Source organism: Cydia pomonella, chromosome 19, assembly GCF_033807575.1.
Source record: "Cydia pomonella isolate Wapato2018A chromosome 19, ilCydPomo1, whole genome shotgun sequence".
Classification (NCBI taxonomy): Eukaryota; Metazoa; Arthropoda; class Insecta; order Lepidoptera; family Tortricidae; genus Cydia; species Cydia pomonella.
In genome coordinates this window covers 8,907,352-8,923,835 of record NC_084721.1, presented here as the reverse complement: position 1 = coordinate 8,923,835, position 16,484 = coordinate 8,907,352, and the positions used below count along the sequence as shown (strand labels likewise).

The following is a 16,484-nucleotide window of genomic DNA, read 5'->3' as shown; positions in this document are numbered from 1 at the left end:
TATTAAGTCGGAGATCATACACATGAAAGCAGGTGAAATTTCTGGCTGAAGAAATGTGTCTGTTGACAGACGGCAGATTATATACATAACTGTTTTATAAAATAAAATAAATAAACTACCTGAATTGGCCTCCGTGGGCGTCTTAGCTGGCTGATATTACTAAAGACTAACATTAAAGGGGATCAAGTCTAATAATATATGTATTTTTCTTAACGCAAACCGTAAGTGTCATTCAAGTTCGACCTTGAAACTATTTGCCCGAGAATACAGTTAGAACATAAACAAGTTTTAAAATGTCCGTTACGGTTGTTATACGTGGTGGGGCAAAATACACAAGAATAAGGTGTAATTATTCAAAAATATGATATCAAAGGGAGGCCTTTGCCCACCAGTAAAGTAGACTAACAAAAAAAATGATATCAATATAATTTCAATCTCAGTACGTCGTTCTCATATCAAGCCATCAGTGAGCGCGAGAACCCGACACTGCAATACGGCAGCAGAATTATGTATCTGCTGGTTGTAACCGTAGTAGGCTACTAGTTCGCGGTGTAACTGTTATAACAGCTACGGCGTAGCGTGTGGGGACGATGCAACGAACAACAGCAAGTAACTAGATAGGTTTGAAGTTGTGGGGTCATGGGGTGCCGCTAGATTAACTTAAACCTATATTACCAGCTTTTATTTAACTTGCCCTGAGTATGTTAGTGTGACTCAAATCTTGGAAGCTAAATTTTACTCACTTCTCGATTTCCGATTGAGCTGAAAATTTGCATAAATATGTAAATCGGAGGACATTGCAATATTATAATGACAAGGAGCTGATCAGATGATGGAGACAGGAGGATGGGAACTCTGTTACATCACATCGCAAACTGTTTTTGGGGTGGTTAGAATTGTATAGATGAGTATCCGTTGCCTGTGGAATGAAAAGTACATTCAGCGATAAAAGTTTGTACCAAGTTTTTTTGCTAAAAACTTAATAAGTAATTGGTTGATTATGTTATAAAATAGTAAATAATTAAAATAATCACCGAGTTTCACTTGGTGCAATGAAATCTTACGGTCTAGATGGGTAATTATGTCAGCCATAACTCAGTAGGCTAACGTAATACCACAATCAGTCGACGAACTCAAGACGATTTAAGATTTCGACGAATTTGTCAAGGTAACGATCATATTTAAATACACAGACCGTGAACTGAACATACGTTATATGGCAAATGTATAGCATAGATAAATTTTGGTTTGAAAACTTTGTGAACCCATGCATAAAGTTTGATGGAAGACCGAGTTTGTAGAAGGGAAATCACTAGATCTAAATGTCTGCGATGGCGATGTCCATCCCCAGCGAAGCTTGGAGGCAGTTTCGAATGCAAAATTCGATATTTGAATTTCAAAATACTCGACAACGTCCGGGCTGTTACGGCAAAAACTGCAGTGGGACTACGAGTATTACGATACTCGTCATTTTATTTATTGACTAACTTTTATTCAGCTGATGCGTTTGTTCTATTTTTTTGCGATATTTTTGATTTGACCTTTGATTTTTTTGATTTGACAATGGCTGGATTGCTCTGTACACAATTATACTTAATATAGGCACTTCTGTTCAAAAGTCTTCAAAGTTTGTACGGAACCCTCAGTGCGCGAGTAAAACGAACTCGCACTTTACCGAGTATTTTTTTAGTTTCAGTTTGATTTTTCCTACAATAATTTGTTGTTATGCAGTAGGTATATTTTTCTTTATTATCACACCAAGTTTGAGGTTTAAATGTTTAACCACTTTAGAAATGTTGGCGGACAGCATAAGCTTAGTAATAGGGTTCCGATTGTCACTGTATCGGGAAGTACGGAACTATAAACTGTAGTCGAATTTATGATACTTTAATGGATATTCCGTATTTATCATGCAAAAGCAAATTTAAATTCTTTACGATAACGAGCCATCGCCGCAGGCTAACTAGAAGCAATCACCTAGTTATTGGCGTACTGCGATTTTCTCTATTGTCTGGCAACCGTGTCGCAGAATACCTCTTATGATTCGTCCTGGTATTCAAATAAAATAAGGAGAGCGCGGAAGTGACGCCGGAGTGCGACTATTGGCTATACTTTTCATGAATACTGCAATTGGAATTTGGCTGAAACACTTTTGTGTGTTTATTCTTTCAACGTATGTACCTACCTAATTCACTGTAGGTGTTATAATAGTACATTACGATACAAGTGCGAAAAATAGGAAATTCGAAACGAGTGGCGATAAATTAAAACACGACCGAAGGGAGTGTTTTAAATCGACACGAGTTGCGAATTACCTATTCGCACATGTATCGTACAACGTTTTACAGTACATATGGCCCTTTAAATGTTCGACACAGTAACATAATATGCTACTTCTCGCACTAGTGCTATAAAGTAGCCCCATATGTACTGTAAAAGTTCTTACAAAGACGTTTCAAAATGCGAAATAACTAACGAAATTTAGCAAAAGATTGACTGTAAGTACGCAAGTTTATCTTGTATGGGATATTTAGGTACAAGCGATAATGACCAATTTCCAGTAATTGATGTATAGGTACATAAAGTATATTAAAATAATATAAATATTACATACACGCACTTTAGCAAAACCTACAGAAAAAAAAATTAGCTCTTATTAATACGACTTTCCTTTAACTCCTTATTGATGCATCCACGCTATTTATAACTTGTTCTAGAACGAATGCTAATCATTATTACTGTGCATAATTTTATACCAATGTGTTGTTCCACAAAAACAATCAAATTTCTACCTAATGTGACTCAAGAAATACCATCTCCATCGAATATACAAAGGGTTTAAAACCGTTCATACACCATTTAGCTCGGCCCCGGAGGAACTGCCTATCTGCCTCGCGCCTTCGCCATAAAAGAAACTACTATGCGCAATTTCACAGTTGTAGGCTTCTGTCGTTAAGCTCACCATACTTATTAACCTATCGAATGAGAAATGAAATGCGAAATAACTAACGAACTTTAGCAAAAGATTGACTGTAAGTACGCAAGTTTATCTTGTATGGGATATTTAGGTACAAGCGATAATGACCAATTTCCAGTAATTGATGTATAGGTACATAAAGTATATTAAAATACTATAAATATTACATACACGCACTTTAGCAAAAACTACAAAAAAAAAATAACTCTTATTAATCCGACTTTCCTTTAACTCCTTATTGATGCATCCACGCTATTTATAACTTGTTCTAGAACGAATGGTAATCATTATTACTGTATATAATTTTATACCAATGTGTTGTTCCACAAAAACAATCAAATTTCTACCTAATGTGACTCAAGAAATACCATCTCCATCGAATATACAAAGGGTTTAAAACCGTTCATACACCATTTAGCTCGGCCCCGGAGGAACTGTCTATCTGCCTTGCGCCTTCGCCATAAAAGAAACTACTATGCGCAATTTCACAGTTGTAGGCTTCCGAAGATAAAAATATAATGGAGCAGGCTCAGGAGGCTTTGTTGGGCTTCGAATGTTTATTTTTATTTTAAGGTTTACATTATAAAGGTCTGCTTCTCAATCTTAACTAAATTAGTTTTCTGTTTTGGTTACGTGAAACTCGTGAAAGGTTAGTTATGTAGGTAGTTTTGTGAACTTGTATATAAATATAATAACTATCTATATCATGGTTTTGTGTATTGTGTTGATTTATATAAATGTCAAATAGTATTTTATACAATTGCGATATTATAGAGAGCTTTTCAGTCGAATACCATGTTTAGGTAACAAAGCTTCCAGAGTTGCTTAAGTAAGGTACGAGATTGAAAAGCTTGATTATATCACTACTATACAATACTTTTACTGCGACTCATTCAAAATAATACCTTTTATACTATAAAACCCAAATAATTAATGAAAATTGGTAAGCATCTCAGTAGACAAAAATATAGTTCAAAAGATATATGTAAATGCGCGTTGAATGAATATATATGTCTTTTACGTTTATGTCTTTTCTATGGGAGCGCGGCGGCACGTGATTGGTCAAATTCTTTATAGTTGACTACAGTAATTCTTTATAGTAGAATATTATAGTTGAGTTGGGAGGAGTTGAGACAACTTAATTCAACCATTACAGTCGATGCGTAGAAATAACAGCAACGAGTGGCGAGAAATTAAAACACGACCGAAGGGAATGTTTTAAATCGACACGAATTATGAATTACCTTTTTGCACGTGTGTTCTACAACGTTTTACAGTGCAAATGGCCCTTAAAATTTCCGACATACGCACGTATAGTGGTGGTTACCGCACTAGGGCGGTAAAGTAACACCATATATACTGTAATGATAATTTCCATATAACAAGAATAAAGGTTCGCCCCGCTTTCTTTTTCATAGACTGAAACGAGGCATGGAGGCCAGCATACGGACGGTTGAAGAAATATCGGGGAATGCATTTAAACTAAACTCATGACAGATCCACTTCTCTTGAGTGTACTATAAAAGATATATATAAAAGTAGGTACATTAGAAATGGGCTTGTAAAACTTACCTATATCAGCCGCACCAGCCGCATGCAGAAGGTCGGCGAGAAGCTCCGGCTCGTGGCAGGCAATGGCGAGCCGGTCGTCGTGCAGGCTTAGCCGGGCGCCCTCCAGCTCGCCGGGGGCCGCCTCGCGCAGCTGCAGCGCCACCGCGCCCTCGCCGCCTACCGCGGCGCTGTACATCAGCACCGCGCGCGGCGAGAACGTCGGCAGCGGCAGCCGCGTGGTTGCCACCTGTAGACAATCATTTGGGGTAAATGCCTTGGTCCGGAAGGCACGCTCCAAGCGTGGACGCTCGACACTGATGCCAACCGCCATACATTGGTAAAACCAAATGTATCGCTGTCGGCGTCAGCGTTCAGCGTGCACGCTCGCAGCGTTCCTTGTCCCATAGCTAAAAACAAGATTTTTTTATATTATTATTAGAGCGACTTTATAAACCTGGGGAATTGGAATCATAATTCCAGCATCAATTTGTTTGAATGTAATTTTTGACATCTTTTATAAACAATTTATTTTGTGGGACATAATGTAGTATGTAAAATTTATCGGAGTGAACAATGTATTCGCAAAAAACGATGCAAGTCCTTGTAGAAATATTTATAAATATAATACAATTTAAATACTCTCCATCCGATTAAGAGTTTTATTTGACATTGTAGCAAAGTAATTTTAGGGCGTTCGAACAAACGTTGCCTTTTTAAGCTAGGTCTATTATTATTAGTATTTGTACAACAAATTTTCTTCCATAGAACTTCACTAATTATTTCTACAAGCCGTGTCTACGATCATAGATTTAATTTAACTAATTGCTTTTACTAAACGCGTTAGCTTCTGCATCTGCGCTCAGATCTTACAAATAATATAATATACTTAGAACAAAAACGATGCAATCTGTCATCGTTCGCTAGTTAACAATATTCCATTAGGGAGCGCCCTGGGCTGATTTAATCGCGTTATAATGTACCTACGTCGAAGGCTCGACGCTCGACAAAGCCTTCGATAATTACTTGCAAGCAACTATTTATTTGCCACAACGTTAGCACGGTAATGGTACAATTAAGGAATATTGTTAGGCGCAGCGATAATGGATTTGATGGTGCTGAAATTGTTTGAGTCAAATGTTTATTATTTAGTTGGGGTTGCGTTATATATATGGTAAGTTTTTCGCATGCTATTTACTTTATAAACTTTTAACGTACAACGTTTTTGTCGTTGGGGCGAAAGGATTTTATTTCTAAAAGTAAATAACTTCGGTTGTAATATAACATATAGGTATATAAAAAATCAAGATGTGATTTTAGAACCAGCATTTTTAGTGTCTCAGGAAAGTTAATGACAAGAATGGATAAAGGATATGGTTGATTTTTTTCCATGCAAAATTTTAGGTATCATATCAAACGGCAAAAAAATAATTCGTTTAAAGGTAGTTATTTAATGTCACACATAATAACAAACTAACCACATTAATAACACTGAAGACCTGGACCTCGAAGCAGTGATTACCAGTCGTATTTAGGCGATTACCAGTCAACGAGGGATAATCGCTGTGTGATCAACGCAGCGTTACCTGCCGGCCGGTGGGATCGGGCCCTAATGCCAGGTAGATTTACAGCCCAATTGCCACTTTACTTAACATTGGATTAAAATTTTAATTAGTTGAGGGATTATGATTAAAATATTTGACCCATATCTAAATTCGCAACAAATATTAAGGACTGAAAAAGATACACTGAAAATAGGGACTGATAAAATAGATTTCGCATACACGGCGGTTTTTTTAACTCTGTTAACTTGATATAGGTATTTTGTTTCACAGCCGTTATAAAACCAAACTTACGGAAATAAATTTATAGAAAAACAAAATCAAACATAATTTCAATAACTATGAAATCAATAAAAAATCATTTTACATAAAGAAGCTTAAACAAAAGTGCTGTGCAAAAAAATTGGTTTAGATTGTTAAGCGTAGTTTCAACATTATTTAGATTAGAGCTACAAGTATATGTAATAGAAATAAAATTCCCACTCCTAATAGTAGAACTAGAGGGACAAGATCAACAACCGAAAATATAAAACCGTTAAAATATTACTCGTACTCGTGCTGTCAAAGGATAAGTATAATGTATTTACTTTAAGTAAAAACGCATGTTCTTTCAATGCCGTAGAATTGGTATGGTATAGTGTAAGCATAAGATAGATTGGAAGTGACTTGTATAGAGTGCTTGTCATAAACCAGAACACAGTATTACCGAGTCTTGTGTTTCGTCCCACCCCGGCGCTGTGCCTACATATTACAATGGTAAGTACCTACATCGAAAAATCGCATTGGAAAATTGCGTGGCTACGGTATGAACGAGTTCATTCCTAATGTTTCCATGAACCATTACAGTTCGCTGTAAATCCTTTCCAACAATAAGTTGCACTGTAAAATTAAATTAACTACGTAATTAGTAAAACAGAATTTACACGTACAAAATGAAATTCACATCTAATAGTTATACGTACTAGGAAAGTTTTTGAATCGGTGCATTTGTAGCCAACCTTTACAAAAGCAATTATTATTACTTATATAGGTATTAGCATATTCAACTCGCACACAAATGTATTTAAAGCTGACATTAATGGAACGTCAATCAGTGTCGAAATGAATCTCAGGCTTTAAACCCATTATCAGGTAACGAGGGAATTACAATACACGATGCAAACAATACTAGTATTGCTTAGCAACAAAATACAATTTCTCAGTTTGTTATAAAATAATTACGTACTGCAAAGAAATACGATGTGTTTTGTGTGCATTGTTGCTTGTTCACTAAAAAGTATAATTATACCGAAACAAATGTGAAAAGGAAAACTGAAACTTGCGCTGCAAGGAACGTCGTAGGTATAAGCCGATTCATTAGAGTCGGCGACTGGAAGCGAAGGATTATTCTGCCATGTACCAACGGTGGAATATGTTTATTAAAGTATACATTGTTAAGATACTGATTTTCATAAAGCGTTTTAAATACATAAGTTTTTGCATATTTTCGAGTCCCACGACTCATGACTCACGACCAATGTATAAATTGATGTGATTATCATCTCATTTTGGCGTAATGTGGCCATGCATCTCGCTTGTAAATACGTACGTTTTAAAGTTCGGATACCGCTTGTCTGAAGTGCGGCTTAGTACAGTCAGCGTCAAAATTAGGAGTATCTACCATTCTCCAATAGCTTAACAACAACTGATATGTCTTTATATGTAAAACAATAAGATTATGGCCAATACTTTTGGACTGATACAATTATATATTTTGGATATACAATTATGCACTACCTGTTCTAAAAACTTACTGTTCTTTATATCCTGCTACCCTAAGGTTGTCTGGAAGAGATCGCTTACAGCGATAAGACCGCCTGTTGCTACCTTTCTTTACATTGTAAATCTGTTTTTCAAATTTGTCTTCTTTGTGGTGCAATAAAGAATATTTACTTACTTTACTTACTTACTTATACAGTACCCGCAAAAACAGCTATTTTTTGCAGGCATTCGAAAATTCGTGAAATTAGATATATCATATAAACAATGATTGTATCATCATCACGAACACACACTAATTAATTTTTGTTATAAATATTTTATTTATTTATTTAAAAACACTCAAAAGCGAATCTTACCAACAATAAAACCTCGATGAATCGATGTTTCGCTCTCGTTAGCCTTTGGGTTGAAAATGAAATTGAATCATTACTTTACAATTTAATACCCACGGGGCTACCGCAAAACTCGGGCAAACTAATTATTTTAAAAATGTACCCTGATTTCATCGAATTGTCGTTTTTATATGTCCCTATATTGTAAATTTAATCGAAATAGCTAAAGCCGTTTTTGAGAAATTACCAAATAAATCGATTATTTTCCGCTACTGTATGTACTGTAGGTATATTTGGAAAAGTATTCCAGTGTGGCAGATACTTTTAGTGCGCTCTTTCATCCGTTACTGTTGATGCTGACTATACACTACATATAGCTCGTACCAGGATTATCCTACGTTGTAGCGAAAACTGTTCACTTCATTATACTACAAAATCTATACTACAAGAGGTATTCTATAATAAAAAAATGAATAGTGAATACATTTTTCACCTTACGTCCATGGGACGGCAGCGAAATGCCCATGCCACATATTTTGACTAACTTGTAGAGTTAGTGAAGTTAGAGCTTGTAGAGTTAGAAACTTGGCTCTACATGAGATCTGATAACTTTTTGACAGTGCGAGCCTTCAGGCTTCATCTTGGCAACATTTTAAATGAAAATTGTTTTTATTTTATCGGATTAATTTATTCACTGAAAATTATACGCCTAAAAAATTAAAGTATTCAACAAACACGTTCTTGAGTGATTAATCTCGTAACAAAGACTTGGTGTTATCAAAACCTACATTCATTAGCCACATCAGCCCAAACATGATAGTCATTACGCTCGGTTATGCCCGAGTCACGCACTGCCACGAATGCTCGTTACCACGCTTTGATGACCCGCTATAAGGGGGTTATTGCAGGTTTTTGCTCGCTTCTACACTGTGACAACGGCTGCACGCATTGTTACGCTTAGGATTTATATTCGCATGACTTACCGAGCGCCGCCTTAGTTGAACTAAGATAAATTCACATTTTTCCTTACAACATTTAACAACTAATGGCGATGTGCGACCAGAACGACAGGCATTTAAACAATGAAAAGAAAAAAGGAAAAAAAGAAAAAGTTTATTTGTGCGTGTGTGCGTGTGTGCGTGTGCGTGTGTGTTTATGTACTTCAGTTTATAAGTAATTCTGTTTCATTATAATTAAGGGATTCTAACCATCTATTAACAGTAATTTTGCATTTAGATAGTGGTAAGTGATACATTGATAGTTTATTGTTTATACATTATACAAGTGAGCAGATTGTGTCGTATTTTGTCTTTTGGCAAACAAAGATCCTACATATGGTGTAGGGACAGCATTATGCTTTCGCCGAAAGTTGTGGTTTGTATGTAAGTGATTTATGTAGTTTTAAAATAGAATTTAGGATGTATAGTTTTCTTACAGTGAGTATATTTGAGATTTTATACAGTTCAAAAGTTGGGAATCGGTATGGTTTGGAGTACATAACTTTAAGTAGGCACCTTTGCCCTCGTTCTGCCTGTGGAAATTTGGTTTTGTTGGCTCCACCCCAGACTGTGATGCAGTACGTTATGATAGATTGAGCAAGTGCGGTATAAATTTGGATTAATAACGGTTTTGTGGCTATGTATCGTAATTTTTTTTCAAATCCATTTAAGTTTTCTAATCCTGGAATTAATGTGTTCAATATATTTATGCCATTAGAGTCGCTGGTCCAATATTATTGCCAGGTATTTGGTAGAGTTGACTTTGTTGATTTTTAAGCAGTTACATTGTTGATCATTACTAATTGGGTTGCATGTGTGAATTTTATTGAGAAGGTTATCGTTAAGCCAAGAAATAATATGATTGAGGCCTTTTTCAGCTTTTTTGTACAATACAGCATCGTAATTACTCACGCGATTCTAAGACCCACGGAGATGGAGCACGTTTTTAAATATTTTTTCATTTTAAGATATAAAATATGAGGAAGGCACCTTAACAAAAATGTCCTTTTCATCAGCGTCATTCTTAACAAAGATTATTATAATATTACTTAAAATGCAATTAGAATGTGTTTAGAGGTATTGAACGATACATTTAAGGCACGTTTAAAATATTCCCGTTTTCGTAGTTTAAATGCGAATAACCGAATATCATAGTGAAATTCCGGTAGATATATTTTAAACCTTGGAATAATGCCACATAGGTATTCCAGAAATGGAACGATGACTGAGAGCTTTGTCGGTATCAGGTAAGTAGAAACGTTTTAGACAGTGTTCGTATTTTGGTAGTGTTTGCCACTTTACGCTAGCTGTTTTCAAGTACCGGTCGCTCAATTTGCGTTTGCAGCGAGCCTAACAACAAAGGACTGATTATCACAATCAGTCACGCAATACGTTCCATTCCATAATATCCCACCATAACACGTGATAGGAACAAACGAGCACCGTACGATCGCACATCGCATGACTCGAGAGAGATTAGTTTGCGTTCTTGACCCCATTCGGGTAGGCGATGATATTTCCCTTTCAAGTGGCAATCCGCGCTCACGGCAGGGACTGCAATAAGGGCTCATTTTGGTTTGAAGAAGGTAAGTGAGCGTGTCGTCATGGCAATGATTCCTTTTGATAAGTATATTACTATACTTACCTGTCGCGGGGCAAAAATATTAGTGGTGGGAATATTTCACAAGGTATCTGAGTTAAAAATCCCAACAACAATCCTAAATTATTAAAGGCACTCGTAAAATCTATTATACAGATAGCCAAATCCAAAATTTCATAAATTTTTACAGTACCTACGGCAACGGTAAGGTTGTCTGGAAAAGATCGCTTCTTAACGATAAGACCGCCTGTTGTTACCTAACTTTTACATGTTTTTTATTTACTGTCTATTTTTAACTGTATGGTGCACAATAAAGAATATTTACTTACTAACTTACTTATCTACTAACGTAGTAATTTCACTGGGCAAGTACCAAAATTTAACAGCTTCTCTCAACAATTCGACGACCGGTTTGGCCTAGTGGGTAGTGACCCTGCCTACGAAGCTGATGGTCCCGGGTTCAAATCCTGGTAAGGGCATTTATTCGTGTGATGAGCATGGATATTTGTTCCTGAGTCATGGGTGTTTTCTATGTATTTAAGTATTTATAAATATTTATATATATTATATATATCGTTGTCTAAGTACCCTCAACACAAGCCTTATTGAGCTTACTGTGGGATTTAGTCAATTTGTGTAATAATGTCCTATAATATTTAAAAAAAAAAAAAAAAAAAATCGCTCTATGGCGAAATTAAGGAAAATAGTGTAGAAACTTAAATAAAGGATGAAGTTAACTCGAATGCCGGGTCCACATTGTACTGTCATTTAGTACATACCTACGTTCCGTGGCACTTTCTCGCTCAGCGAGTTGTGAACAGTGGAAGTGTTAAATTGGAGCTAACAAGAGTTGCGAGGACTAGTGTGGGGTGCGTTCTATTAATTACAGAGCAGATCGCAATAATCAGAGCACGGCCCTCGTGAGACCAAAATGTACTTGTGTCAATCTTTTTACGAATGAAATAAAGGTTTAAACACTTTAAGCATTTGGGCTATAAGAAAGTTTTTATTGTTCACCTAAGTATCAGTATGTGAATGTGTGCCTAAATCTAATACTTAAATCAAAGTTCATTACATGGTTTGTGTATATGAAGTTTTTTATCTGCCGCTGCTTTTTTTATATTTGCTGAAAAGTTAAGTAGTTCTGAGCTCTTGTACTTTCATGAAAGTAATGTTAAGTACTTATGACTTTTAAAAGGCCATGATATCTATTAAACAATCATCTTATGACTTGAACTAATATTGATTGCTTGCTTGATAAATTTATCATATCCATTTCCTAGGATTATATACCAATCTTGCACCAACAACGGGAACGCATATATAGGCACTCTAAGTAATATTAACGCAACCTTAGTGTTTTGAATATGGCAATCGGACTTTGTCCAAAAAGGCTGACACGTTGCGGCTCTGGCGCCACAATTCGTGTCGGTATCTGTTTATTTACGGTCAGCCGGGGATAATCGGCCTGTAGGTAATCAGACCCGCGGGACTGAACAGGCTGTAATTGTGCACTAATCATCACTTCACTTCCTAATTACAGTGCGGAGCCCAAAACTACTTCTACACCATTTTGAACGTGGCAACTAAGATTGTTCTTTTTCTGTTTTTATTACAAATCTAACAGGAATTTACATTGTCCGTGTATTATTGTTTTTAAATAGAAAAAAGGTTACTTTCGTTCCGTTATCGAAATAGGAAGGAATGAATTGTGTCTTATGGTAAATATTTAATCGTTTCGTGTAATAATTCCAGTGTCTTCAAACTGTAACCGATTTAATATTTAATGTACCTAAGGCAGACCGAAAATTCTTTTCAATTTCTTTAATTTTAAAAACTAATTTCTGTGGGATGAAACCCTTCTGTTAGGAACGTTCGGGTTACAAAGGAGCCTTACAAAATAATTCGTCTCAAGTAAATCTCCAATTGAAATTGAATTTGAGGAAAACTTTTATGGATGAACTTATATTTATTTTCCCGGGTTTACGCGTCGTAAATAGATCTGCGAAAAAAATTAATCGTTAAAATCCTCATCTGGGTATAAAAAGCACGCAGATATTTTTTATGGGCAGTAAAACGTGTATGTGGAATTGTAAGCCGAGTGAGCGTATCCCTCGCAGCTTACAGCTCACAGGGTGCATTTCCAAGTACGTCTTAATATCGTGGATATACAATATACTGTGCAGTTGTATTATTCTTAGGTGTGAATTAGGGTGGTTCAAAAAACTTATTTTTAATAATTTCCGGCGGGGCACCCCCTTGTTGTTTATTACACTTATTATGTTGATAAAATACGCCAAGTTATGTAACTTTATCTCATTTACATTGACATTTTTAATGTTATATAAAACAAAAAAAAAATTAAACAAGTAATTATTTAGACGTTATGAAGTAGAATATAATTTTTAATTCTAATTTTTATAAATTTTTAGAATTTGTCCTTTAGGATTTCAACTATTCCGTAAAAACTGATATTGAAAAAACAACCGTGGGATAGAAACGAAATATATGTAGATGTGATTGTACCCTTATTTTTAAACAGGGGCAATGCTGATAAATAGATTCAGACATTTATAATTTATTATATTTCTATAAGCGAGTACCTATAATTGACTTAGTGATTCTGTTGTAATTTCTCGATATAAAGTGCTGTTGGTTTTACATGTACTAAAATAAAATAAATGTGTAAACAATAAACATTGACCTAGAACAAAACTATCTTCGCGCAAACTTGCCCTCTCAAGTCTCCCCTTTTCGTGAAGCGCTGTGATTATCTACTTAACTCGTCAATCAAAGCACCCATAGCAACCGCGTATCATACATACGTATGTATATTTGCTGGTAATTTATTAGATATTAGGTAACGCACAAACAGCCAGAAGGTTTATTTGTGGTGGCTCATTGATCGATGTGGGGTATATGTGATTGATTTTAGTTACATTTATAGATATCCATTTTGATTGATTTATGTCGGTAAATGAAGTAAATGAAAATGAATAGGCAAATTTGAATTAGAGAGAATTAGAATATCTTATGGCCGTAAGAGATTACAAAATATCAAATCGACTAATTTACTAACCCTTGTATGGGTTAAGAATAAATTTAAAAGGGGAAAAATTTACTGTCTTGGGTGAGACTTGTCCTCACGACCACTGTATCACTAGCCCAGTTTCCACCATGTGGGTATATTAGGGAGGCACCCTTGTAACATGGCAAACCTGCATTGGGCAGCCACCGCTCGCACTTGCCGGTTTCGCTCGTCTTTTGTTTTCTCTGGCGAATTTTTTCTTGGAATTTTGTTGCAAATAACACAACTTTGATTTTATTTATTTAATGTGACTTGATGTTTATGATTTGCGTTAATAAAGTTAATATGTGGTCTGCCTCGAAAGAAAGTAATTTTTTCCACTTTTATTTAGTATGGGGGGCGCATCGTAACTAGTGAATTTCCAATATGGCTTGGAACTCCGGTAGCGGCATATAACCCGCAGGACTTTAACCAAGTATTCCTGATACGAATACCTACGAGCAAAAAATATTGTATCAACCGATTAAATTTATCTGCCGTAGATAAAGATAATAAACAACAAAAATAATAATAATAGATCTTGGACTTACTTAATACATATTACTAGTTAATGTGTTCAATTGCATTAGTTTATAAGGCTGTTATCAGTCCTCATGCGAAACATTTCATATTCACACAACTTTGGGAACAAATCAAATTATTTATATCACATATTTTGTTTTGTGTATTTTAAGTAGTTACTCTACTATATACGAGTATACATTAAAACTGAAATAGTTGTCATATATTAAAGAAAAATTGGATCCGGCCTTCACCACTGAGGGCTTCGTCATTTTTACTTTAATATAATTTGACATCTCTTTTAGCTTACAATCTCATTTTGACGCTTTATAACTAAATTTTATTAACCCAGATAAGCCTAAAACTAAAAAATCTTTTTTTATGATTTTTCGACATATTGTCAATTAGCCACTACAAAAAAAATATACTTATTAATTATTAATTTATATTATATAACACCTAGTAAGTGAATGTTAGTTAATATTAGCAAACCTGTGATAACTCGGGGCACATTCTAGGGATTTGATATAGATATACATATAATAATACATGAGCTCATTGAAAATTCTCGATTACTATTAAAACTTGCGCGATGTCCAAGCCGATAACTGGCGGGAGATGGCACAGGATCGAGACAACTGGCGTGTACTCTTGTCGGAGGCCAAGACTCATTTTGGGTCGCTGCGCCATTAAGTAGTATTATTAAAAGGTTCGATATCACACCAGACCGCGTAGCCAACGTGCCAATCGTTAACGCTCCGTGGCGTATCGTAGTCATCTCTCTCTATCACTATTCAATATTAATGCAAAAGTGACAGTTGCGTTTCGTTCGCTACGGAGCGTTAACGATTGGAATGTTGGCTACGTGGGCGGGCTGGGATCAAGCCTCTTAAGATAATAAATGCATGCAAATGTCATTTCAAACAAAATAACAATTTACTGGCAGTGACATTTATGTGCTAGAGTAAGAATAATATGTGAGGTAATATTCCGCTAAGATTGTTACGAAGTCCAAGAGAATCATGCAGCCCAAGTGAATATTCTATTACCTCATGGATTAGTGAATATCTTGATATACTATTAGGTGAGTCAAATTTATTTTGCTCTAAATGCAACATCAGTTTTCACCCGAAAAAACAATAAGCGTCCCATCAACTCCGATACTCATCAAAATATTAACATGCAAAATACAGTTTTCCAGTTTTTGAAATGGTTTACGTACCTAATGATATTGGTATGAATAAAATGAAATGCTCACTTTTTATGTACTTAATTTTAGCAATAAATGAACATGGAGTAATGTTTAAGAAATATTAAATAACGATATAAAATGATTACAATAAAACATTTTGTGCCAATGTGGAAATACTGACCTGGTTTAAAAATAAAATAAATTCTTAGAAAAAACACTTTTCTAGAATTTAAGAAGCAGTATACAAAGCAATTTTGTATAAATAAATTCATTTTCTAGAACATTTCAATGTTGACAGTAACACATATCGATTTAATTGTCGATAAAATATTTTGCTACGTCACTTTAGTATAAGTTCCCCGAGTTATCCCAGGTTTGAATATTAGTACTTGACTCTGACATTGGGAATACTGACTTTTTACATGTCCAAATTAAATGTTTTATTTACCATGGAGACTATACTTACCTACATCTCTGTTATATTGTAGTAATTATTTATTCTAAGATTATTCTAATGCAGTGGCCGTTGTATTTATAAATTTTCCTATGTATTTTTTATGTCACTGTAAATGTTGTATTGACTTGTAAAAGAGCCCTTGTCATCTAAGTAAAGTATCACATAAAGTTATGTATATTAGATATTGTTCATGTTATAAATTCCTCAGTGCTACAAGATACAGCCAATGTAGGTTCGGAGCGGAGAAACGGAGCTGCCGGCGCTTCGTTTTCTATGGAAAGCACCTCGTGATCACCGATCAGTCGTTATAAATAATGATGTGTCGAACGCCTCGGCCCGCGCCCGGACCGGTCTAGCGTGAGTCAACCTTAAGTAGGTAAAGTTGTCGAAGATTGTCAGAAAAACCAGTCCCATAATCACCGAATCGTTAAAGCTACATGTCCCATCTTATTGTTTCTTTCCATACAT

At 35.4% G+C, this 16,484-nt stretch overlaps 1 protein-coding gene across 3 annotated transcripts in view; it reads right to left on the bottom strand.

The window, feature by feature from the left end:
* Window positions 1–16,484, bottom strand: part of LOC133528630 (uncharacterized) — a 318,208-nt gene that overhangs the window by 113,432 nt on the left and 188,292 nt on the right. For all 3 annotated transcript variants that reach the window (XM_061866077.1, XM_061866078.1, XM_061866079.1), the window contains exon 3: window positions 4,550–4,775. In XM_061866077.1, coding sequence (XP_061722061.1) covers window positions 4,550–4,775 — 226 coding nt within the window. The remainder of the gene's footprint in view (window positions 1–4,549; window positions 4,776–16,484) is intronic.